This window comes from Aspergillus piperis (assembly GCF_003184755.1).
Source record: "Aspergillus piperis CBS 112811 unplaced genomic scaffold BO85scaffold_17, whole genome shotgun sequence".
NCBI lineage: Eukaryota > Fungi > Ascomycota > Eurotiomycetes > Eurotiales > Aspergillaceae > Aspergillus > Aspergillus piperis.
The window spans coordinates 701441-725992 of record NW_020291607.1 but is presented as its reverse complement, the minus strand read 5'-3'; the positions used below and the strand labels follow the sequence as shown (position 1 = coordinate 725992).

Sequence of the window (24552 nt, the reverse complement as noted above, 5' to 3'; positions counted from 1 at the left end):
GAGTTGCCGTTGTCCGCATACATGTGAGCCAGGTACGGGTTGTCCTTGGGATCGGTTTCAGACTTGTCCATCTTTTGACGTTTAGCACGCGAGCCGTTCTCAGAATCCGATCGTCGATCAACCATGACGGCTAGCAGAGAGCGAAGCCAGGAAAGGAATTGTGGGAGGGATAAGAGGGAAAAAGTTGGCTGCGGAGCGACAAACGAGAGATGGGATTGTCGCCGAACGGCTTTAGAAAAAAAAGGCGGCCCGGATAGGCAGGTTGGCCGCCCTTCGCCACAACTGCAGTTTCCGCGCCTCACCGCCCTGTATTCTGCCGATGGAAACCCCACAGAGATCGCTTACCGCCGGCAAGGGGCATCCAGGCATCCAGGCATGAAAGAAAGTCCGTCGCGATGCACGTTTGCTCAGGTACGCGGGGCTATCCAGGAGCCCATTGTCGCGCGACGTTCCCACTGAAGGGGCGTTTAATCTCTCGGTTAGCATCCCTACGCGACTGGACCTCCTCCTTTGCTCTCCCATGTTTGTTGCCGTTCTTATATTAGAACCTGCCTGGCCTTGAGATGAAAACTACCGGGAAACTCAATTGATCTGCGATGCGGGACTAACCAGCTACTACCTAGATAGAGACCGTTGTCAATATTCAACGCCTTTCCTTCCCTATATACAGTTCGATTAACGATTCTCTTCCTCATGATCTCAGTCTATGTGTCTGCTGTTTAGTTGCATTTAACTTTTGTCATATCGCCCCGTCACCAGGTCCCAGTGCCCTTTTCTCGTCTTAGAACATCCGCCGTTGTCGAACATGGACTCTTTCAATCCAGAAGACATGGCTCCTAGCTTTTGCATCGGACAGCATGAAACCAACCGCAAGAACCCAATCACGGCTGCAATTGTACAGGCAGCCCATGAAAGCAATGTACGCATATCTTCGTGCAAATTCCGGCTCATGTGCTAACTCGGATCACTCAGTATGACATGCTTACGGCACCAATCACTACGGAGGCCTTCCATTCTCGCATCCTCACCCTGTTAGGTTCCAAACCAAATGCCCCTTTGACTCCGGCTGCCAATGGGACTTTGATGACGACCGATAATATGCGCCCCATCTTTATTCCTCCCTTAACTCCCGCGGATAGCCACTTGACCCCGGATGAGACGATGTCGCAGATAGTTGGAGTCACCAGCGGTTGGATCGATCTATGCTCCCCGGATCCCCTGATTGCAGACATCTCGCGTCAGGTGTTCATGCGAGAGGTCGCGTATGCAGCTTTCTGTGGCCTTGGGTACCTCTTGATTCCCGGCCCTAAACTGCACCATGGAGAAATCCATGCAGAAGGCGTGAGCTACTATGCGAGAGCGATACAGGATGCTATCAACCTCGCTCCTTACATACAGTTTCACATTTGGATGCCTATGGTTGATAACCCAGACTTGGATGTAGATGGAATAGCCGATCTGTCCCGCCTTGCCCGTCAGGAGTTCCTTGGAGAACCGCTCACAGGGCAGCCATTGCGAGTGGATCCGTTTGGCACTTGGGATGCTTGGGATATGATACGGAGAACTTGTAAATACCACTCCAGGCTTGTCGTAGGTAAGATGATCTCCCATGTTCTTCATTTGGCGTCTCCTACCTGCTGCTAAGATGATATGATTAGCACTTTCAATGCCTAAGCACCTCCCTCCCATGTCCGTGCAGTCTCGCTGGTATTCCGAGCCTGTTCATATGCTCACATTTGATGCCAACACGTTCATCAAGAACCAGAAGGGTTATCCCGTACTGTCTAAGACACACCAGGCGCTCATCGGTCGGTTCATGCGCCTACGGACATCCCCATGGATCCTTATCTGCGATGTTGGCCCAATCCCGGGCGTAGATGAGCAAGAAACTACAGGAACCAAACTCCCCGCTCTGTCCGGCTCTGATTATCCTAGTCTCACTCAGGCCGCGGTATCCAACAAGAAGCATTATGATCCGACCCCTCATCTTTCCTACCTCAGAAATCTACAGCAACGCCAGCCTTCTAGGAGCGCCATGGAGAGGTTTGGAGTTGGATACCAAGACTATCTTCAGGCGCCTTTGCAGCCGTTGACTGTCAACCTGGAAAGCATTACTTACGAGGTATTCGAGAAAGACCCTATTAAATACAAATGGTATGAGCGCGCGGTCGCCAAAGCTCTTACCGACTGGGCAAGTGAAAGGAAGCCAACTTCGAACCCCGACGGCAGAGTGGTTGTGGCCGTGGTTGGTGCGGGCCGAGGACCGCTCGTGTCGCGGGCGCTCCAAGCCAGTGTCGAGACTGGGGTCAAGATTGACCTCTGGGCAGTTGAGAAGAACACCAATGCTTTCGTCCTTCTCCAACGCCACAATGAGCAGAAATGGGGTGGACAAGTCAAGCTTGTGCAGTCGGACATGCGAGCCTGGAAAGGCCCGCAGGTTGAGAAGCAGGGTCACTCGGGAGCACAAACAGGACCGGTAGGGCAATCCCTTGGGATCGAAGATTCGTTACTTTACAATGCCAACGAGGAGCAGGAATCGGCACAGACGTCCGAATCAGCAGCCGCGGCCCCCGTCACCGAGCTCGTTCCCACTACGATCGACATTCTGATCTCAGAGCTGCTGGGCTCGTTCGGCGACAACGAGCTTTCGCCAGAATGCCTTGACGGCGTAACGCACTTACTCAATCCTGTTCACGGTATCTCCATTCCGGCTTCCTACACGGCTCACCTTACGCCCATCGCGGCGCCGAAGCTCCACGCCGATGTCATGAATCAATCCGTCTCTAACCCAGCAGCGCCGGAGACGCCGTATGTGGTCATGTTACACGCGATCGACTTTCTCTCCACGAATCAGCCCTCTGCATCTACACTAATGAACTCCAGTCATGGGGGCGCCAAATATAGTGCCCGAGACTCAATCTCCACGCTACCGGGTTCTGGAGAAGCGCCGATCCCATTCGTGCAGACGACCTGGTCGTTTGAGCATCCCAACCGGCATATCCCCCCTCAATTGCCGACCACGTCAACGATCTCCAATTCGCATAACGTGCGCCGGACTCGTCTGTCATTCCCAGTCTACAACCGCGGAGTGTGCCATGGCCTGGCGGGGTACTTTGAGACGGTGTTATACCGCGACATCGAGCTATCCACCAACCCCGTCACAATGGACACCAAGAGTGCCGACATGATCAGTTGGTTCCCGATCTACTTCCCGTTGAAGGTCTGTCTTTTCTACATATTAGCTTTACGATGCGGGATGCTAACAATCTGCTATCCACAGACCCCTCTGAATGTGCCCGACAATGGCGAAGTGGTGGTGACCATGTACCGACAGACCGACGACCGCAAGGTATGGTATGAGTGGATGGTGGAAGTATTCGCCGTGGAAGGCAACGAAGAGGAAGTGGTGATGAGTGGGGGCAAAGGCACATCTCCAGCGGCTGGCAATCTGCAGAGACAGCCCCAGCGATCACGTGGCGGGCGACGTGTCCGGGTTGGGACGAGCGAGCTGCACTCCAGCATCAAGGAGGGTTGCCTCATGTGATGCGGTGAAGTGTAGAAGAAAAGAAGGGAAGGCTGCAGAAGCAGACGAATCTGACTAAGATGTGATGATGGACATTTCATTTTTCTTAAAAAAAATTACATATGATGAAGGAGTAGTTAAAGCATACCTATGGATTATTCCGACCGAGAAGGATTGATGATCGCCGAAGAAGGCCTTGTAGTAAGAAGTCAGCTCAGCTGCAGCGGATCTTCAGCCGTCCGCTTCGGTCAAGACTAGGTAAAGTTGCATCGTAGCCTGGCTGGCTGGGACTTGCACGGATTTTAAGCAACTACATAATAAGCAACTAGCTACTAAATAAATAACTAACTAATCCCATCTGACGTGATAGTTAATCTTGCTTAGTAGTTCAGATCAAAAAGAAAACCTTCCAAAAAGAAAGTAAGAAATCCAAACCTAAATCCGAACCCGAACCTACTATCATATCTTGTCCTCCCCCAACAATCCTATTTGTTTGTTCGTGTTTGTTTTGTGCAATAGATGGAGGACCAAACCACCCATCCATTGAAATGGATGGATTGACAAGGGCCCAAAACCCACTGTCTGCCTCACTGCAGATGAAAAAGGCTACCATTGGTTCCTCCCCGACCGAGCATACTAGTACTTATGGAGAGGAAGAAAGGTGCACTAATGTATCAGTGCGTCTTCCCCCCGGATGGGTACTCGTTAGTAGGAGTAGGACGTAGCTTCGTCCCATTTGGAAAATGTTGAGAAGAATGATGGAACCGAACTTTTTTTTTTTTTTCCTCATCTTGCATGACTTTAGTTTACTTGGCTTGGTTACGCTTGTGCATAAAGTATGCGTTATGTATACTGTAGTACGCAGTACGCAAGTACGGAGTAGTACTCCGTAGATCCCGTATCTATTTAGTAGCTGCTAGGTACTTGGTCCCATTGCCCTGCTTAAGAATTCTGAAGGGGGTTGATAAGTACAGTATGTTTATCCCCAGCAGATAACGTATTCGCTGTGCATTTCTCCTTCTTACTTCTCCCTTATATTCACATAGATAAGTTACCTACTTACTAGCTGTAGGTATCCATGTACCTAGATACTACCTAGTAGGTAATAGTAGTAGTCGAGTAGATAGTCTTGGCTTGGCTGGCTGGCTGGACCATACATACATACAGTTACACCAACTAGTTACCTCGCAGTAGACAGATTCTATCTATCTATCTATCTACTACCCATCTACCCATCTACTGCCGGGGGAGGCGCAGTACATGCAGTTGAAGGAGGAAAGCCCAGATGTAGATCGGAACATGTAGCCAAGCCAACCAGACGACCACTAGTGCGACAGGACTATTCGGACCAAGAACTTCTTGGGGCGGAATGGGACAGTCACTCAGTCAATCAGTTGGGGGTTTGCGGATCATTTCTCTCCTTCCTTCTTCCTTCTTCTTTTCCAGGCTAAATTGTGTTTTTAAATCATTCTTGGAACGGAAAGGGGGGTATGTCCGTCTGGGAATAAAGTGTCTACTACTCCGTACTGTTGGGGGATGTGCTCTGCTCGGCGCGGCAGGGCGGGCAGGGCAACGTGATGCAACGGACCCCTGTGGTTGGTGTTATCGGCATGAGGAAAGAATCATTCCGGTTCGATTGATTTGAATGAAGCTGCGTGGGCTTATCATTACTGTCTATTTGCAGTGAGTGAGTGATGAGATGGGGCTGGTCTGGGCTGGGCTGGACAAGATTTCTCTTCTTTCAGTTCCCATCTAGGCCGGTGAAGGCGTCATTGATATCCAAGCGTTGAGAGGGAGGGGAGGGGAAAGTATGGATACAGTGAGTGAGTGACTGAGTGGGTGTGGTAGGTAGTTAGTCCACCGTTCTCCGTAGCTTCCTGTAAAGTCTGTAACTGTGATCTGGCTGCTACTAGTATCTTCTAGTGTGTATCGGTTAGAAGGCCCGACTCCAAGCGTGGTGGGAAGTTGGCCGTAGTGTCCGGTTTAGTTATTCTTAGCCATTCATCTTATCTTGGGAGGGCGCTGGTGCCTCCCACACTAAATGCCTATTGAGTATGTACGTCCACCCAAACTTCCAGCCACCCGGGGAATCCACACCGTCTGGGATAGACCTATTACTCCTTCGGCTTCCTGTCACGGGGAAGGATTATAGTTCTAGCTGTCCTCTCCCCGGCGTTCTCTTTGGCCGGATTTTATATTAATGGGGGTGCGATGAGCAGCTGGAGGAGGATAAGCTTGCCGATGATGATGCTGATGTGATGCTGATCCTGTTACTTGATATTGATGATTCAGAGGAACATGATAAAGCCCCCCCCCCTCTTCCAAGTCTCCATAATATTCTTCAGAAATTGTCCGGAGTTAAGCGCACGCCGAAGGGCGGCCGAACCAAGGGGGGGGAGACCTCCGACAGTCGGGTGGAAGGGGCCCGTCTGGGAGCAGCTGCAGACCGGTACTAAGTAGATTACCCTCCATGAAATTCCCATGGATGATTGCTTGGGAGAAACTCCGCCGGGGGTGGAAATAGAGTCCCTGCTGGAGACCCCCGTAATGAAACGGTTTGCGTTCGTCTTCCCCCGGTTTGTCTGGGCGTTCGGAGCTCCGAGGGTCTGTCACACCTTACCTTACGGTATCAGCCATTCATGCTCCAAACCCACATCCCGCCAATCCTCCCCCTCCGTTTCCCCCATACACGCTCAGTCCAAAAAAGTAACTTAACTTACTTGCCTCCATCCACGCCCAGAGGCGAAAAAAAAGGGAAGTAAAAAAAAATAAGGGAAAGCAAGTGGAAAAAAAAAAAAAAAAGAAGACACCACACCCACCACACAGCCTCTCCCTCCCACACCTTTCTTCTCATTCATCATCCTGCAGCCTGTCAGCATTACCCTGTCTCTGCGACCGCAACGCACTTCTTTTACTCGTCCTTTTCCCTCCATGATTGCCTGTGTGTCCTGTTGCTCGACCATCGCTTCGGAGGTCGTGGGTTGACGCAGCTCTTTTCCTATTTACCTCTACCTACTTTACCTCTTTCTCTCTGACTACGACTACTTCAATCTCCACTCCCCCGGCGACCTATTTGACTTGTCTTCGGATTCCCTCCGTCGCGCTTCCGACCGGTTTCTTCTTATCAGTCCCTCCTCCCGCCGATTTCTTTATTTCCTCCCCAAACCGGAATCAACATCACTCTTTGTATCCCACCCTACAATTGTCGGCTTGTTGTACCCGGCCTGAAATGGTTCACTCTACGAGCGAGGAACGCGCTGTACATTTGACACGGGAGGCTGTTGAGTTAATTGATGCTGGCCATCGTGAGGTATGTCTGCTCTGCTCTCTCTTTTTTTTTTTTTTTTCCTTTATCAGACCCCGCTGGGTGGTTATCATCCGTCGCCAGCATAGGTACCTTCGTGCCATGTGACTAACCACTCGCTCGTGATGTCATTGCAGGCCGCCTCACGAAACCTCCGAGAAGCCCTCTCCTTGGCTCCAGAGCATCCGGCAGTCAAGGAAGCTTTTGTTAAGATTCAGCAGGAAGAGGAAAATGGCCATCACCTGCTAGACCTCTGTCGACGCTATACCGGTGGCAAGGACGAGCCCGCGGGCAAAGACGCCGCTCTCTATCTCCGTACCGACGGACTCAAGCCTCCCGAGGAGGTTGCATTGGAATGTGTCAAGCTCCTGCTGGCGCAAAGGCCCCATGCCTTGTCGTCGCTGCAGGATGACATTATCTCGGGGCTGGTTCGTCAGAACACCAGCGTGCGACGCTACTTCTCAGAGCAGCTCCAGGTGTCGGTGACCACATTCTTCGATGAGATCTATGAAAGAGGCGACGGGGCTGCCGTATGCCTCGACACCGTTGTCTTGGACCCCACTGTATGGCCGTCCGAAGATGCTCGTCTGCACTGTGAGCGCGAGCTTTTCTTGCTTTTCATCGCCAAGCTCATGGAGTCGGGCCACGACATGGACGGTCGCTCCCTGAAAGGAATTGCACGTTTGCTTGCCGTCGATGCGGCGAAGCTGCAAGAATTGGTTGACGATGAAGGACTGGACGTGATCCTGTCCTCTTTGGATAGCCGGCTTCCCCTCGAGTGGAGAAGTCAGGCGACCCTAGCAACCGTCAAGTACCTCGAAATATCCAAGCAAGTTGGCGAAGAGAGGTTCTCTCGGCTCGTAACTGCCAAGGTCGTCAAGGGTCGCAGCGATGATCTCATCGAGGCATTCTCGGCCACGGCTGCAGTCTTCCCCGTGATACCAGAAGTCGCGGCCAACCTCTTCCTGTCGGAGAGCTACTTGGCCGCTTTGGCGCCTTTGACCTCTCGAGACGCGAAGAGCCGCAAGGTCGAGCCCCATTTTCTGGAATTGTTGAATGCTGCGTGCATGAACAAGGCCTGTCGGGAAGCCATTTCAAAGCATCTTTCGACCTGGCTTTCCCATCTTCTCACCAATGGCTGCGACGAGAGCTCCGAGATGGCCGCAGTTATTCTGGCCAAGGTCCGTACTGCTGTTCAAGTTGGTTCTTCCGACTCCAACGGCAAAGTAGAGGAAGAAAACAGCCGGGTCACCGAGCTCGTCGATCGCTTCAAGGACTTGATGTCGAAGCGTAAGACTGAGAACCTATCCAACGTGATCGAGGGCTTGGCCTACGCATCAGTAAAGTCCACTGTCAAGGAACAGCTCGCTACAGACGTGGCATTCCTACAGGATCTTGTCAAGATTCTGCGCGAAAACTGCACCGATTCGTCGGTGCTGTATGGTGGTCTCATGATCATTGTGAACCTCACACAATTCCCACCCACTTTGACAGAAGAGCAGAAGAAAATGTCCCAACTCAAGTCTTATGCCGAGGCCTCTCCTAGCGGAGCCCGAGCCAAGCCAGACCCCCTTGATGACGAGCAACATGTCATAGCACGTTGCAATGCGCTTATCAAGGCTGGTGTCATGCCTCTCCTGTTAGATTGCGGCAAGACGAATCTCTCCTCGGTGCAAGGTCTCATGGGCAAGATCGTCCTTGCCCTGTCATGGGACCGAAAGTCTCGGGGAACCTTGGCACAGCAAGGTGCTGTCAAATTCTTGCTCGTTATGGCAGCCGCAAAGCAGGGGACCCCGGGGACAAACGCCACCGAAGCGGTACAGAATGCGTCGCAAGCACTTGCACGAATTTTAATTTCCGTCAACCCGGTCCACGTGTTCCCGTCTTCTGGCTTCCCCCAGATCACATCCGCTATCCGGCCTCTGACCGCGCTTCTGGTAAGCCCGGAGACGACTAGCATGACGGCGGAACAACCGCGGAATCTTTTACCGGTCTTTGAGAGTCTGCTTGCTCTAACGAACCTGGCCTCTCACCCAGATGAGACTGCTCCTGAAGCTATCGTCCGTCAGGCCTGGCCCGTAGTAGAGGACCTCTTGCTCTCCAGTAGTCCTATGGTTCAGCGAGCCGCCTGCGAACTGATCTGCAATTTGATGACTTGCGAGTCCGGTATCGTCAAGTATGCCGATGGGTCGAAGCGCGCTGCGCAACGGCTGCATGTGCTGTTGGCTCTCACCGACACGGACGACATGGCAACCCGGAGCGCTGCTGGTGGAGCTCTTGCGATGCTGACCGAATTCGAAGCAGCCATTGCTGGTATCCTGGAACGGCCTAGGGGAGTCCCGTTACTGCTGGCCATGTGCCAGGAAGAAGATGAGGGTTTAGTGCACCGCGGTGTAGCCTGTGTGCGGAACATGACCTGCCTCGCCACGGGGGATATTGGCCGGCGGGCCAAGGAAGTTATCAAGGCAAACGGAGGAGTTAATATACTGAGCAGTGTGCTGAAGAAGACGAAGAACCCCGCGGTACTCCAAGTCGGGGTCGAAGCCTTGAAGCCATTGGTCGAATAGATAGCCGACAACCGAGCGGCGTGCTTTGCTGGGGTATCTTCCGGCGGTTAATACATTTTTATGATTCCTTTTGGGTGATTTGGATCTGATTGTGATAGCGGTCATTTCGATTTTGCAAGTTCATGGGCTGGGTCTCTGGTTTTCTTGGTGTTCTCTCACATTCTATGTTGTTTTTGTGAAGATTTCCCTATGGCGTTGGTAGTTTACTTGCCCGGTGTTTTGTTCTTCCTTCTCACGTCACGTTTGTGTGACCGATGTCAATTTGTCTATAAATCTGGGTTGTTTCTGAGCGTGGGAATGGTGTTCGGGTCATTGTCGACAAGAATTTCATGCGATATGAGGGATTATCGAGTGGGATTCCCTTTTCTGACAGCGCGATAGACCCGGTCGACAGGATCGTTGCCGTGTCTGATTTACCCAAGTAACTATCTACTCGTTCTAGCTGAATGATACTCACGATGCAATGCGCGGTTTTTTTTTTGGAGGACCTCGTCGGAACCAGAGTGTCCCGTTCGGAAGCGTCCGGATCCTTGTCTCTGCAGTCAGCCCTGATAGGAATCGATGAATGTTGGGATGGTGTCGCACTGGCCTCGACACCAAAACACGCCACTTAAAGCGGGGCTCACCATAGCATTTATGTCCCGTGTAGATGCTTATTATGTTGCAGTAGGAATTTCAGGTCCATCTTCCTGGATGAATCCCAGAGTTCTGGAATGGATACTTGATTACAGCCTCGTACTACAGAATCGTTGGGATGCCGCTGATAACCGAGGAATGTCGGTAGATAATTCACAAGCTACGGAATCATATATATACTAGCTCGCGAGGGTCCATAACTTTTGAAGTTTGGCTGATGCTAACCCCCAGTCTAGTAGTATTGGGTAGTACTGTCCTTACTAGTCTACACATCGAGCAGGGTACTATCCGTTATGGAGGGGAGAGGAAAGGAAAGTGACAGATGATAAGCTTTCCCGCTGGTCGATCGTTAGGAAGAGAGCTGAGTGGATGAGGGCAGTGATCAGCAACTTAGTGATAGATACTACATCGGAGGGGGAGGGTGTCGGAAGCAGATGGTCAGATTAGTAGTAGTACATGGTCTGCTCCCCACCCAGTTGATAGGTACTGTGTAGTGACCTAATAACATAGTTTATTATAGACGAAACCTGAGCAATCAGTAGCATTCCCCTCCAAAGACTAAAACCCTCCGACGAGTGATCACGATATCGAATATCGGAGGAAGGAGAAACCAGAAGTCAGGAACCACAACCAGCCAGAACTTTTTTTTTTCGGAGTTTCAAAGAAACGAAACCTCACCGACAACTAGAGGAGGAGAGCATGTGACGTGCATCATGGTTGAATTCCCACTTCTTCCATCCATTCCATGCAGGCCAAGTTTCCACCCTTCCGCAAGCCTGAAGTTTCCCCCACACAAAGTGGCTCCCCCTTATGCGATTTTCCCATTCCCCTCCCTTCCAGCCCACCCATCATCCTGCGCCCAAGAGAAAGCGGTGTTGGGAAAGGAGATGGAGAGGAGATGATGATCATGAGCACCCTCTCCCCTTCCTTCCAGTGGCCGATTAATATCTCACGATAGTGACATGATTGGATCCTCTTCAGGCCCTAGGAGTGGGTGGCGGGTCGTCCGGCTATATATAGGGTGGGGATTCTGGTGCTGGATGGGGGTTCCAGACTCATACTAACTCAACTCTGACGGGATTGTTACAGAAGTTAGTGTCTATCACTACTGACGAGTAACAAGTTTCAAGTTGGATGGAGATGAAAGAAGAATCTAGTCTGCAACAATAGTGGTGATCTGTTTGGTCCAGTTACACTTTTGCTCCTTACTCGTGCAGTGAAAGGGATCAGCTTTCCTCTACTGGGTGGTTTCATCCCAAGAAAAATAATCATCAGCAGCATCAGCATCATTATCCTCATCCATTCATTTACCGCCATTTGAGCTCTCAGATTATTGGCAATCATCCCGTGCCTTGCAAACTCGAAATTTTGCATTGCTTCATCCGGTGGTTCGAACCGCTCATCCGCGCTGCGCCGCGGGCAAATCAGAGAGCGTCCGCCGGGCAGCAGATCCAGCGTCCGGCGATTAATGGCCAACAATCTGGATAAGTCGAGGTGAGTCGCCTGGACTGCCTCTTACGTCGCCAAGTGGAGTTTGTATTCGAAGTATCTTTTGTTACTCTGTTAGTCAACGATGGAGATTGTGTCTAACTAGCGAATTTCGCTAGCACCGCCTTAGACTTAAAGACTATTTGGCCTCGGCCCTTTGCTCGCCCCTCTTCTCCCTCTCTCTTCTTGCTTGCTTACCTGCTTACTTTAGCTGGGGTGCAGCTGCAATTGCTGGACCTTGCTGGAACTTCTCGAAGCTACAAAAACCCTCCCTTTGGGCACGTGCTGATAGGTTCCGTCGGTTGGTCTCCCCTTTATCGGGATTCGCCTTAACTACTACTTGACGATCAATCAAGTAGTGGTAGTAGTATATGAACTGCGCTTTCTTTCATCCTTCCCTCTTAACCACACTAATTCCTTCGCCTTGTTCCGTCTTCCTCCTCTTCTTTCTCTTCTTCAACTTCTTCTCCTCCGAAACACGGTTTGTTCTTGAAGCCGCCTAATTCCTCAGGTTTTCACCTCCCATTATTTTCAACTGTCTCTTCTACCATTCTCCATGTCTCCGCAATAAAACTGACACATGGCGCTCTTCTCCTTCAAGCTTCACCTGTCCTTTTCCTTTTGTCTTTCTCGCATTTGCCCGTCGAATAATATTTGATCTACGTGGCATTTACACCGTTGGGTTCGTGGGCTAAAGTCTGTTCTTTCGAATCTCACTTAACCAAAGAAAGCCGTGGTGTCTCAGATCTCAGATTTATATACTCCCCCCTCAAGGATTCTTTCTCATTGGGTTCTCACACAACACGCTCACAACAACCTGCATACACGTTTCTTCGAAAATGAAGTTCGGACGCCAATTAGCCCACAAAGTGGTCCCCGAGTGGGGCGATGATTACATCAAGTACAAGGCCCTGAAGAAGCTCATCAAGGCTGCGGCGGAAAAAGTGAAGGCTGGCCAGGAGGCGGACCTTGCTGGTGAGTTGCTCTTCGGATAATTACGTTACTCATCATAATGCGATCTTAGCTAACTCTGTCGCATAGGTTTCTTCTACTCCCTCGATCGAAATCTCGAGGATGTCGATCACTTTTACAACAAAAAGTACGCCGATTTCTCCCGCCGTCTAAAGTTGCTGGAGGACAGATACGGGCAGTCTTTGGATGGTGGTCAGCGATTGGATTCCCAGGATGTCGAAGACCTTCTGGCGGCTTTGCTGGAACTGCGGAGCCAGATGCGTAAACTGCAGTGGTACGGCGAGCTCAACCGTCAAGGATTCGTCAAAATCACCAAGAAGCTCGACAAGAAGGTTGGCGCTCAAGCGCAGCAGAAGTATCTGCAGACCAAGGTCGACCCGGCGCCGTTCGCTTCGAACACCCGGGTCACTGACGCGCTGAGGAAGATCAATGACCGCTTGTCCGTCCTGGGCGAGCAGAAGGTCGACGACGATGCGAGCTCCATACGCTCCTCCTTGTCATTGAAGAACGGCCCTGCACGCCCCAACCTGAACTTGCCTGCGAGCATGCTTCAGACCGTCGATGAGGCGCTGCGCAAGGATGATACTCATGTGCTGTTGGAGTTACTTGAAACTCTCAAAGCGGCGGCAGATGAGTCGGGAGAAGATGTATACCCTAAGGTCCTTAGCAGCCTCCTTCAGCGGTCCATCAACTACCGTTCCACCCGCTGCATCTCGGTCCTTCTGGGTCGCATGGACTCTCTGGACGAAGAGGATGATATCAATAGGCGCAATTGTATACATCGCTTGGTGATATCGATTGGCCGGGCGCAGTCTACCACAGACTCAGAGCAGTCTGCGTCCATGGTCCTGGACTTCCCTCTGGAAACGTCCAATTACATCACTCCCGCTGCCCTGCCGACCCTGCAGCCCCCTCGCCCAGTCATAATGGAGGCGGGCCAGCCTAGTCATTTGGATCGGTCCGATCCCTCTGTGTCGGTTCTGCAGCATCTCTTGGACCAGCTCCAGCCCAACCAACGAGGTGCGCTCATCGCCAAGGACATTGCGGGACGCACGCCGCTACACTACGCGGCGCAGTATGGATTCAAGGTTGTCTGCGAAGTCATCATCGAGCATTTGCAGGCGTGGGACCTGTTTGATGTGACCGAGGGCATTGATGGTCCGCGCTGGCAAGACAACGATGGCTGGGCTCCGTTGCATCTGAGTGTTGTTGGGGGCCACCCGTTGACGACCCGTGCTCTTCTCGAGGCAGAGAATTGGCATGGTGCCAACAAGGACAAGGCGAAGATCCGTAAGCAAGTCTCGCGGTCTAGTGCAGTGCTTGCTTTGGCCACCAAAGCCAACTTTGTGGACATTGTCAAGCTGTTGGTTGAGGCCGGCGTGGATATTAACTATCAGGACGAACAAGGCGAAACTGCGTTGCATGTTGCAGCCCGGTTCGGCCATGATAAATGCGCCAAGATCCTGCTGGAGGGCAACGGCGAACAAAAGGCAGATACAGAGCTTGCGGAAAACACATACTCCTGGACTCCTTTGTTTATTGCTTGTGTTGATGGCGCGCTGAGTGTAGTGGAGCTGCTCATCCAGGCCGGTGCCAATCTGGAGAGATGCGACTCCTCTGGCTGGACCGCGAAGGAGCATGCGTCTCTGCGAGGTCACCTTGACATCGCGCGGTGTCTTGCCAAGGTCACCCCCGCGCCGACTATCAGTGAATCGGAGCCTGTGATCCCTGTGCCTCCTGTGGCCTCTGATCCGCCCTCTCCTCCCCCGTCGTCGCTTGCTGAGAGAAGATCGAACGGTACTCCTGTCCCGACCTCTCTACGGAATGCAGAGCCTATCAAGACCTTTGGACACAGGTATCTGACCGATGAATCCATGATTTTGGTGAGCCTGGGAACGATGGACATGCGGGCGCATACGGCAGCAGTTAACCTTGACCGGATCCCGATGGAGAATGCGCATTCCACCCAACTTGACACTGCTCTGTCTTTGGTGGTCTCTGCTAACGGGGCTCATGGAGAGCCGGAGGTGATCGATCTCCCTGTGCATGACAATATCTCCACCGAACCCATTGTCTTCCACGCCGCCGACGCTACGAAGGTCAGGCTCCTTTTTGATCTGATTCCTACGTACGCTGGCTCGAAAGACAAGGTGGTCGGGCGTGGTGTTGCCCTGCTTTCCAGTATCAAACAATCGGTGGGATCGAACCGTATCAACCTCAAGGGCGACTCCACAGTTCCTATTGTGGCTGCCAACACCCTCGAGGTCATTGGCTCGGTGACCTTCAACTTTCTCATCATTACGCCTTTCAAGCATCCCAACATGACGGTTACGGGAGAGCAGACCTATTGGAGGAGTATGAGCTCAACGATGGTGATTGGACATCGCGGTCTGGGCAAGAACATGGCCAGTCGAAATTCGCTGCAGCTGGGCGAGAATACCGTCCAGTCTTTCATCGCTGCCGCGAACTTGGGCGCGTCCTATGTGGAGTTTGATGTGCAGCTCACAAAGGATCATGTTCCTGTCATCTACCATGACTTCCTCGTCAGCGAGACGGGTATCGACGCGCCGGTCCACACCCTTACCCTAGAGCAGTTCCTCCAGTTGGGCGACAAGGGTCCAGCTCGCAGGCCGGGATCCCCGTTACCGGGTACGGACGGCATCGGAGAGGGGATGACCGCTGCTTTCCGCCAGCGGTCTATGTCTGTAGGCGGTTCCGAGTATGACCCTACCGAACTCAACGAGAAGATCAAGCATACCCGTGATTTCAAGAAGAAGGGATTCAAGGGAAACAGTCGCGGCAACCACATTCAGGCCCCATTTGCCACATTGGCCGAGTTGTTCCAGAAGCTGCCCAAGTCGGTGGGATTCAATATCGAACTCAGTGAGTACCTCTTCCCTTGAAAGAACAGTTACACGACGATCTGACCTGGATCGCCAGAATATCCTATGCTCCACGAGAGCGAGGAAGAAGAGATGGATACGTATGCGGTGGAGCTGAACTCCTTCGTGGACACGGTTCTCACCAAGGTCTACGACATGGGTCAAGGCCGGAACATGATATTCTCCAGCTTCAACCCGGATATCTGCCTGCTGCTCTCATTCAAGCAGCCGTCCATTCCGGTCCTCTTCTTGACGGACTCCGGTGCTTCGCCTGTGGGTGATATCCGTGCCAGCAGCTTGCAGGAAGCGATTCGATTCGCGTCCCGCTGGAACCTGCTGGGCGTTGTCTCGCAGGCCGAAGCGCTAGTGCTTTGCCCGCGTTTGGTCCGGGTTGTGAAGGAGTCTGGTCTGGTTTGTGTGTCGTACGGCGCCATTAACAATGACCCAGAGAACGTCAAGGTATGTAGCTCCTACTAGTTGTGTCATCTTTTTACTAACTGCTTGCGCAGCTCCAAGTGGCCGAAGGAATCGACGCTGTCATCGTGGACTCGGTTCTCGCCATCCGTAAGGGTCTCACAGAGCACGAGGGCAAGGGCGACACGCCGGGCGTCTCGCCGCAGCCTAGTCCTCTGGCCAGAGCGACGTCTGGTTCTCTCAAGGAGTCACTCAACGTTCCTGTATTGAACCACACGGAGCAGAAAGATGACCATCTACATGTGAGGCCGGAGGCCATCACATCTAACCCTCGATAAATAGAGCGTGATTTACCATTTGTTAGAATTTGGATGACATAGTTGAATGCATATTGTTATTAGTTTGTTGGTTACTTTGTGCCTGAAAATGTAGGCTCCTTGTATCGGTACATTCCGCAGTATAGATCACGTGGGCCGGAGATCTTCCAGCTCCGTGCGGCGTCCAAAGTAATCGCATCTCTTCTACAAAAACTTCTCGATCGGTCATTTCCACCTCACCGGCCATCGAGCGCAGCTTCTTCACATATTAAAATAGACAGCTTGTCCTGAAAACCCCTTGTGAAATTATACCATTATACCCGCAATCACACAACCACCACGCAAAATTGAAGCTTCGAGCCAACTCCGCACCGCATACACCTCGGAGCTCACCTCCACACGACAATGTATACAGCTTAGATACCAACCAACAGCTCCAGATCTGACCTTCCGTGCCTCAATCTCCCACATTAAACACACACATACACACATATATATATACACAAGATGAACACCATCGACGCAACAGAACACTACGAAACCAGCGCGCACGGTACGTCCACCACCCCAATCCCATCCCATCCCACTCCGCCGATCCCGATCCCGTACCCCAATCCCAATCCCAAGATATCATCTCCCCAAACTAACAACAATATACAAAAATAACAGACCGCCCCCCCTCCCTCCTAACCATCATCCTCGACACAAACCCCCACGCCTGGGCGCTCCTATCCCCAACCCTCCCCCTCTCCACCGCCATCGCCAACATCCTCGTCTTCATCAACGCCCACCTAGCCAGCAACTACGCCAACGAAGTGGCCGTAGTATCCTCCCACACCTCCCAAGCAACATGGCTATACCCAGTCGAAAAATCCCCCTCCAACAACAATAACAACCTCGACCCCGACGGCGACATTCCCATGCCCACCCAACAACCACAACCCCCCTCCAACACAACAACCACCACAACGAACATCAACAAATACCGACCCTTCCGGATCGTCGAAGAACAAGTCTCCAGCCACCTACACAACCTAATGACCCAAACAACCCCCTCAACCCTCCAATCAACCACCTCCACCATGATGGCCGGCGCATTAACCCTCGCACTAAGCCACATCAACCGACGCACACTGGCATGGAATGAAGCGCACGGAGGCGACATCGACACCTCCAACCCCAACGACCCATCATCTACCACATCCACATCCACATCCTCATCAAATACAAAGGGAACTGCGGAATCAACCCTCCAATCGCGCATCCTCATCCTCTCCGTATCCAGCTCCACCGGCTCAGCGCATCAATACATTCCAATCATGAATGCCATTTTCGCATGCCAAAGACTTCATATCCCGATTGATGTATGCAAGGTATCAGGCGACGCGGTGTTCCTGCAGCAGGCGTCGGATGCGACCAAGGGGGTGTATATGGCGTTGGATGAGCCGAAGGGTTTATTGCAGTACTTGATGATGGCGTTTTTGCCGGATCAGAGGAGTAGACGGCATTTGGTGCTGCCGACGAGGGTCGATGTGGATTTTAGGGCCGCGTGTTTTTGTCATAGACGGGTCGTGGATGTGGGGTTTGTGTGCTCCATTTGTTTGAGTATTTTTTGTGAGCCGTTGGGGGATGGGGTTTGTTTGACTTGTGGGACTCGGTTGGATGTTAGTGATTATGGGGCGAAGCCGGCTGTGGTGGCTAGGAAGAAGAAGAAGAAGAAGGTTAAGGGGAATGGAGTGTCTGCGGCGGGGACGCCTACGCCTACGCCGACGCCGGGGCCGTGAGGATCTTTGTGGGCGTGGGATTTTCTACGTGAAGAGGAAGTCGTCTACGTATTGGCTACGGGATGGATGGACTGGACGAGAGTTGCCAATGGATACTGTTCATTCGGTATCGTCGGCTCGAATTAGCAAATAGTTACTCGCCCCTGCATCCATACCCAGAACCCGTGCGGCATCGCTTCAATCTGGACGTACGCTGAAACTCGACAACCAAACGGACGGAGCGTGGCCGGCACTGCACTCGATCATTCTGTCGGCGAACGTCATGGACCCGGAAACAAGCGCTGAAATGCTCACGGATGGCAGATGCACATTGTACAGAAGACGCAGGACAGGCTCTATTTCGCTGGTTTAGGGGCCCTGGGTCTGATGTTGTCAGCTTAGCTTGATCTGTATATTAGCTTCTATCAAATACCTTTTGGCTCTGCAGGCGCGGCCACCCTGGGCAATCCTGCCGCCCCCGCCATTGCGAGACATGACACACACGGGTTTCTTATCCACGCTACTCATCGATGCGAGGGCCTGACGTAGTTAGCATAGACCTTTCTGAGGCAGGGCTTCTTACAAAAGAGTCGGTATTGTGGGCGAAGTGGAGGAACGCTCCGTCGACCGTCTTCTTGACCGAAAGGATGCCAATAGCCCCATTACAGATACTGTTCTTGACGCCCGGATGTCCTAATCACCTGTTAGCTTGTAAGGTTCGGATGCAGATAGCGAGTAGTACCCATGAAATCGTTGGAAATAACCGCTCTCATGGCCTCATCTTCGGTGACCTCTTCGAATCCGCCATCTTCAAGCTTTCGATGGCTATAGTAGATGCGTGACGCGCAGGTACTGGCGGCCATGGTCGTTGCAATGTGCTCACCGGTCCCCGAAGTAACAGTCGCAATGCAGGTTGCCTCTGGATCATTAGGATCCACGGGGATTACCGCAGTCCCGATGCCAACAAGCGCAGCAGGGCCGATTCGCCCGCGATGCTTCATTCCAATGCCTCCGGAAGAAGAGCCTGCTGCAATGTTTCCTTTACTGTCTATAGCGATGGCACCGACGGTATCATTGACTCGATCAACGTCCATTGCGTCGACGCCATGGGGAGCTTCGGCAATAGACAAGTTATCGTGACTTGTAGACATTTCCCCAACAGCAACGGACCGCGCACCATCGGTTTGCTTGCCATCCTTGACCCTGGGGGCAACAAAGGGTGCTAGCTCCGAACCTGCCGGCGGCATGATACGGCGTGGGTCTGCAGTTGGTGAGCTCTTGGTACTTTGAGTGCTTCCTCCAGTCGCCTCGGCTGGTCCTGGACTCGAAGCCGCAGAGAGCAGCTGGGCTGGACTGGCGGTGGGAGGTCGGCGAAAGTGCGAGCTTAGGCGGGTATGTTCCCCAGACTGCTTCCTCTCCCGGAGAGTAGCGTTTTCCAGATCACGTCTCCAATGAGTCCACCTTTCTCGAGCCGACGGAGCTACTAGGCCATCAGGGGGTAGCACCACCAGCCCGTGTTCGTACGCAAAATCCGTAGCACCCTGTCCCACTAGGAAGTTTGGAGGTACTCGGGCCAGCGAGAGCGGCTTTGAGGAAGCGTCAAGGATGACCCGTGCAAGGGAGATGGGATTCTTGACCTCTACACCAGGCCGTTAGCACTGAATAGTTGACCGTACAGATTAGTTTGAGAAAGACATGAGATACTCACGACCGACGGCACCCACAGCACCACTGCGTCCTAGATGATTGACAACAGTAGCATCACACTCGACAGTGCCTTCAAGATTGAGGTTGCTACCGTAGCCAGCGTTGGTCATCTCACTATCCTCCAGCACCATGATGGCCATCTCAACAGCGTCGACGGCCGATCCACCGTTCTTCAGTAACGACATTGCTACTCTCGCCGCTCTACTTCTCGTTAGCTTGGTTCAGACTTGACCTGCGAAGGCGTGGGTTGGGCGTGGAGAACTCACTTCTCACAGGTCTCTAGATGCGCTTTCTCGTTGTGCGGGGCATGAAAGCCGGCTCCCGCATGAACGAAGATGGCAGAGATATCTCCACCTCCTTTTGAGCGACTCATTGTAGAATCCAGTTGCTGGGCTCTCAGGCGAACTGAGAGGTGCAACCTGGAGAAGCACTGGAGAAGACGACGCAGTCTCGGAGGCCGTGAGTGCTTCAGGGCGGGAGGCCCCGGCAACTCACTTGTTGAGGTTCCCTCCGTGGTTTTGGTACAAGTAGACTTGCAGAGTTGGGTTTGTTATCAACACTGGGACGAAGATGGTAGAAGAGAGCAGTGAGAGGGAATGAAGAGAGGAAGAAGCAGACTCGTCAACACACGAAAGAAATTATTGACTGTTCAGAGGAAGACGCGGGTCTCTTGATACTAGCTTGCTGCCGGGGCGATTGGTGATTTTCTGATTTCGAGCGGAGTAATTGTAGTGAACGCAGAGGTGAAACGGTGAGTATAACCGTTAAGGATAGGTTGGATATAGTAAAAATGATCCCCTAGGATGCGGAGCGGGAGGGAGGGAGATAGGGAGGTAGGAGAAGAAGATTAGGAATTGAGGTAGTGGAAGTGTTTAGAGGTGTTTTAAGGATATGGTAGGTATCAATTGTATAAAAGAAGGGGAATGGTGAAGCCCAAACATGTAGATGGGATCATTGGATCAAGTTCCTTCCTCAGCAATTGCATTGGATGTGGTTTCCTGAGGAGGGTTTCCTTTTTTCCCACGAACATCATGAAGATGGAGTCTACATTTCAACTTTGAGAACAGAACCATTTCACCTCCCAATGGGAAATAGTCACATGAGAGGTACACTACAGGAACCGGTATAATTCCCGACTATGCATTGCTAGTTAAGGTTATCACCAAAAGGAGTGAGATTCTATCTACATGAGGAATTGAAGGTAATAAATCATAACATTTGCAGTGTATTGTGGATGCAAGTGGGTGTACCATACCAAACGTGACGTCGTTACCCGTAAAGTATGGGGCAGCCGCAGTATCCAGGCAGGGCATCCAGGCATTCCATCCATCCTGAACTGACTGCCCGCCTTCATCTCCATCTCCGTCCCTTTACCCCCCTCCTCTTCCCCTCCAATCAATCCCCTTCTCGTCATATTTCTCGCCCGTCCCTTCCTGGCGGAGTTTCTGGATGATTGCGCTCTCATTTCTGCAATCCCATTCAATCGTCTAATTTCACCTCTTCCATCTACCACCTCAGTCCGAACCACTGATCAGGGGGAGTGTGCGTGTACTCCACATCATCAATCATGGCTTCCCAGACTCCGGCCGTTGTCATGGACAAGTATGCCCTTCACCATCCCCAAATCACACTTTCCTTGCGCGGTCACTAACCCGCGTCTTCTCTCTGCTCAGCGGTACCGGTTATTCCAAGCTTGGTAGGACTCCTGATAGCTTCCACGTGGAGCTCCGCCGGCAAGCTCCAGGCTGACAAGTCTCCAGGTTTCGCCGGTAACGACTCGCCCTCTTTCGTCTTTCCCACCGCCATTGCGACTAAAGCTGGTGCCGGAGGCGCTGGCTCCTCCGCTGCCGGTAGACCTCCTGTTGCGAACAAACCCTCCTTCCTAGCTACCGGTGGTGGGGCAGGCTCCCATCTATCCGCGAAGCGTGGTACAGAGGACTTGGACTTCTTCATTGGCGATGAAGCTCTGGCAGCGGCCAACGGGCCCGGTTATGCTATCAACTACCCCATTCGCCATGGTCAGATCGAGAACTGGGATCACATGGAGCGGTTCTGGTCGAATTCCATCTTCAAGTACTTGCGCGTCGAGCCGGAGGACCACTACTTCCTCCTCACCGAGCCGGTAAGACCTCCGACTCCTCCAATTGCCCTTCGGCGGATGCGATGCTGACCCGGATATTGTGTGCATAGCCCTTGAACCCCCCCGAGAACCGTGAGAACACCGCCGAGATCATGTTCGAGTCTTTCAACTGTGCCGGTCTCTACATCGCCGTCCAGGCCGTCTTGGCCCTTGCTGCCTCGTGGACCTCCTCGAAGGTGACCGACCGCTCTCTCACCGGAACCGTCATCGACTCCGGTGACGGTGTTACACACGTTATTCCCGTTGCCGAAGGCTACGTCATCGGATCATCTATCAAGAGTATACCCATTGCCGGTCGCGATATCACCTACTTTGTCCAGAGCCTGCTCCGTGACCGCGGTGAGCCGGACAGCAGCTTGAAGACGGCTGAGAAGGTCAAGGAGGAGTACTGCTATGTGTGCCCCGACATCGTCAAGGAATTCGCCCGCTACGACCGTGAGCCGGACCGCCTGCTTAAGCATACTGTGACTTCGCCCAACGGCCGGACCGTGAGCATCGATGTGGGCTACGAACGTTTCCTGGCGCCGGAGATCTTCTTCAACCCCGAGATCTATTCGTCGGACTTTTTGACCCCCCTGCCTAACGTCGTCGACGGCGTGATTCAGTCTTCCCCCATCGATGTGAGAAGGGGTCTTTACAAGAACATTGTGTTGTCCGGTGGATCTACGCTGTACAAGGACTTTGGACGGCGTCTTCAGCGTGACATCCGTCATCTGGTGGATGCACGCATTCGGGCGTCGGAGGCGCGCAGCGGAGGTGCCAGAAGTGGTGGACTGGACGTGGCGGTTGTGACACACAAGAGACAGCGCCACGGACCGTGGTTCGGAGGTAGCTTGCTGGGACAGACGCCGGAGTTCCGCAGTTACTGCCACACCAAGGCAGAGTACGATGAGATTGGTCCTAGTATCGTGCGCCGCTTTGCGCTGTTGGGAGGTCCTGGCAGTTCGTAAATATGTGGTTCTGTCTATAGTTTAACTTGATATGCTCCTGCTTCTGCCAATATCCGGTGATAGTAAATAGATGACGGTTATCTTTTTGTCTTGCTTGTATATACTAAATGTATGTTACTCTGCTATGTTCAGGACTGCCTTTTCCATTTCCTCAGACCGTCTACTATCTCATACCTCGGAGGTAAATGCCGCTACATCCTCAGAAATCAGGAAAAAGCCAAGCGTATTTCTAAGCACTACTTGACCACTTGCATTTCTAAGCAGAAACAACAACCCAGGAGTAAGCACCAGTAGCACACTACTACTAGTATAGTACTAGAAATCACACCATTCAGCATCCAGCAATCCCTACTAGAGCAGCATAGACCTACTCTAAACCGACTAGACGCCGCACCATACATACCCCCCGCATATACCACAATAGAGAAGTGAGTAGCAGTATAAATACCAGCATGATACTCACCTCATAACTAACTCCCAATTCCAATCCCCCCAAACCCATACACCATCACTCACACCGTACCCAAAAGGACAACCTCCATCAAAATGTACCCCAACACCTCCCTAATCCTAACCAACATCCCCACGGGCCTCCCCACCCCCCACAAAGACCTAACCCCCCTCCCCCGCCCCCTCGACATCACCACCCCACCCACAGACCCCAACACCCTCCTCACCAAGCTCCTCTACGCCAGCCTGGACCCCTACATGCGCGGGCGCATGCGCCCCGCCCACATCAAATCCTACAGTCCACCATACCCCCTCAACACGCCCATCACGGCCTACGCCGTAGCCCAAGTGGTGCATTCCACGCACGCATCCTTCGCACCGGGCGAGATCATCTACGCGCGTCTGCCTATCCAGGAATACAGCGTGCTGGCTGTATCTGCATCTCCTGCCCCTACCACCGGCGAAGCCGAAGAGCAGCTATGGACGCTCGAAAACAGCCTCGACGGAGGGAACAGCCCTATCCGGAAGATCCCGACCCCACTACCATCTGGGATTGAGTTATCCCAGTATGTAGGGATCCTGGGTATGACGGGGTTGACTGCGTATGCGGGGCTGTTTGAGATCGGGGAGCCGAAGAAGGGCGAGACGGTTTTTGTGAGTAGTGCTGCTGGGGCGGTGGGGAGTGTGGTGGGACAGTTGGCGAAGAGGGTTGGGTGTAGGGTGATTGGGAGTGCTGGGGGGGAGAGGAAGAGGAGGTATGTGGTGGAGGAATTGGGGTTTGATGAGTGTTTTGATTATAGGGTTGAGGGGGCGAAGGAGGCGTTGGGGAGGTTGGTTGGTGGTGAGGGGGGGAGTGGTGTGGATGTGTATTTTGAGAATGTGGGTGGGGAGCAATTGGATGCTGTGTTGGAGGTTATGAATAATGGGGGGAGGGTTGGTGAGTTTTTTCTTCTTCTTCTTCTATTTCTTAAGATGTTGGATGTTGGGTTTGGGGAAAATATGCTGACTGATGATGGGATGGGATCGGATGGCAGTGGCTTGTGGAATGGTCTCACAGTATAATCTCAAGCCGGAGGAGCGGTATGGGGTTAAGAATCTGTATAATGTTGTCACGAAGAGATTGCGCATGCGTGGGTTTATTGTTGGGGATAAGGATATGGGTCCTAAGTGGATCAAGGAGAGGGATGAGAAGGTTACTGCTGTGAGTGTATCATTCTCTTCCTAGGTATGAGGATGACTGCTGATGATGTCGTGTAGTGGCTGCAGGAGGGCAGTATCAATGCGAAGGAGGATATCACTGTTGGCATTGAGAATGGCCCCGAGGCGTTTGTTGCCATGCTGCGTGGGGAGAACTTGGGCAAGGCGGTTTTGAAGATTGCCGATCCTGATCTGTAGACTGAGTGCCGTTGATTAGTTCTGTAGCGGGTTATCAGAAGAAC

General features: G+C 52.5%; 7 protein-coding genes across 7 annotated transcripts; 6 read left to right on the top strand and 1 right to left on the bottom strand.

Moving 5' to 3' along the window:
* The first annotated feature begins 426 nt into the window (after nucleotides 1-426).
* BO85DRAFT_426702 (protein arginine N-methyltransferase) lies at nucleotides 427-3694 on the top strand. The gene is made up of 4 exons (XM_025658127.1): nucleotides 427-919; nucleotides 973-1594; nucleotides 1659-3220; nucleotides 3281-3694. The coding sequence occupies exons 1-4, from the start codon at nucleotides 806-808 to the stop codon at nucleotides 3542-3544; spliced, it is 2562 nt and encodes an 853-aa protein (XP_025513017.1). The 5' UTR covers nucleotides 427-805; the 3' UTR covers nucleotides 3545-3694.
* Nucleotides 3695-6283: 2589 nt separating this feature from the next.
* Nucleotides 6284-9864, top strand: BO85DRAFT_403077 (UNC45-central domain-containing protein). The gene is made up of 2 exons (XM_025657209.1): nucleotides 6284-6833; nucleotides 6965-9864. Exons 1-2 carry the CDS (start codon nucleotides 6753-6755, stop codon nucleotides 9392-9394), a joined length of 2511 nt encoding a protein of 836 aa, XP_025513016.1. The 5' UTR covers nucleotides 6284-6752; the 3' UTR covers nucleotides 9395-9864.
* Nucleotides 9865-12357: 2493 nt separating this feature from the next.
* On the top strand, nucleotides 12358-16124 carry BO85DRAFT_461772 (glycerophosphocholine phosphodiesterase; the record flags this gene model as incomplete). Its single annotated transcript, XM_025661809.1, has 4 exons — nucleotides 12358-12493; nucleotides 12560-15373; nucleotides 15431-15831; nucleotides 15882-16124. 4 exons carry the CDS (start codon nucleotides 12358-12360, stop codon nucleotides 16122-16124), a joined length of 3594 nt encoding a protein of 1197 aa, XP_025513015.1.
* Nucleotides 16125-16610: 486 nt separating this feature from the next.
* Nucleotides 16611-17887, top strand: BO85DRAFT_377841 (TFIIH/NER complex subunit TFB4; the record flags this gene model as incomplete). The annotated part of the gene is made up of 2 exons (XM_025656275.1): nucleotides 16611-16656; nucleotides 16773-17887. The coding sequence occupies 2 exons, from the start codon at nucleotides 16611-16613 to the stop codon at nucleotides 17885-17887; spliced, it is 1161 nt and encodes a 386-aa protein (XP_025513014.1).
* Nucleotides 17888-18054: 167 nt separating this feature from the next.
* BO85DRAFT_92119 (threonine aspartase 1) lies at nucleotides 18055-20239 on the bottom strand. Its single transcript, XM_025665793.1, has 6 exons — nucleotides 19840-20239; nucleotides 19575-19774; nucleotides 18609-19505; nucleotides 18450-18559; nucleotides 18300-18406; nucleotides 18055-18250 (listed from the first exon to the last, which is right to left on the bottom strand). The coding sequence occupies exons 1-6, from the start codon at nucleotides 19944-19946 to the stop codon at nucleotides 18223-18225; spliced, it is 1449 nt and encodes a 482-aa protein (XP_025513013.1). The 5' UTR covers nucleotides 19947-20239; the 3' UTR covers nucleotides 18055-18222.
* Nucleotides 20240-20989: 750 nt separating this feature from the next.
* Nucleotides 20990-22817, top strand: BO85DRAFT_451992 (actin-related protein 3). Its single transcript, XM_025660719.1, has 4 exons — nucleotides 20990-21175; nucleotides 21247-21269; nucleotides 21334-21695; nucleotides 21764-22817. The coding sequence occupies exons 1-4, from the start codon at nucleotides 21141-21143 to the stop codon at nucleotides 22661-22663; spliced, it is 1320 nt and encodes a 439-aa protein (XP_025513012.1). The 5' UTR covers nucleotides 20990-21140; the 3' UTR covers nucleotides 22664-22817.
* A 392-nt stretch (nucleotides 22818-23209) lies between these two features.
* On the top strand, nucleotides 23210-24508 carry BO85DRAFT_461768 (MDR family NADP-dependent oxidoreductase; the record flags this gene model as incomplete). The annotated part of the gene is made up of 3 exons (XM_025661808.1): nucleotides 23210-24050; nucleotides 24148-24314; nucleotides 24371-24508. 3 exons carry the CDS (start codon nucleotides 23210-23212, stop codon nucleotides 24506-24508), a joined length of 1146 nt encoding a protein of 381 aa, XP_025513011.1.
* Nucleotides 24509-24552: the final 44 nt, after the last annotated feature.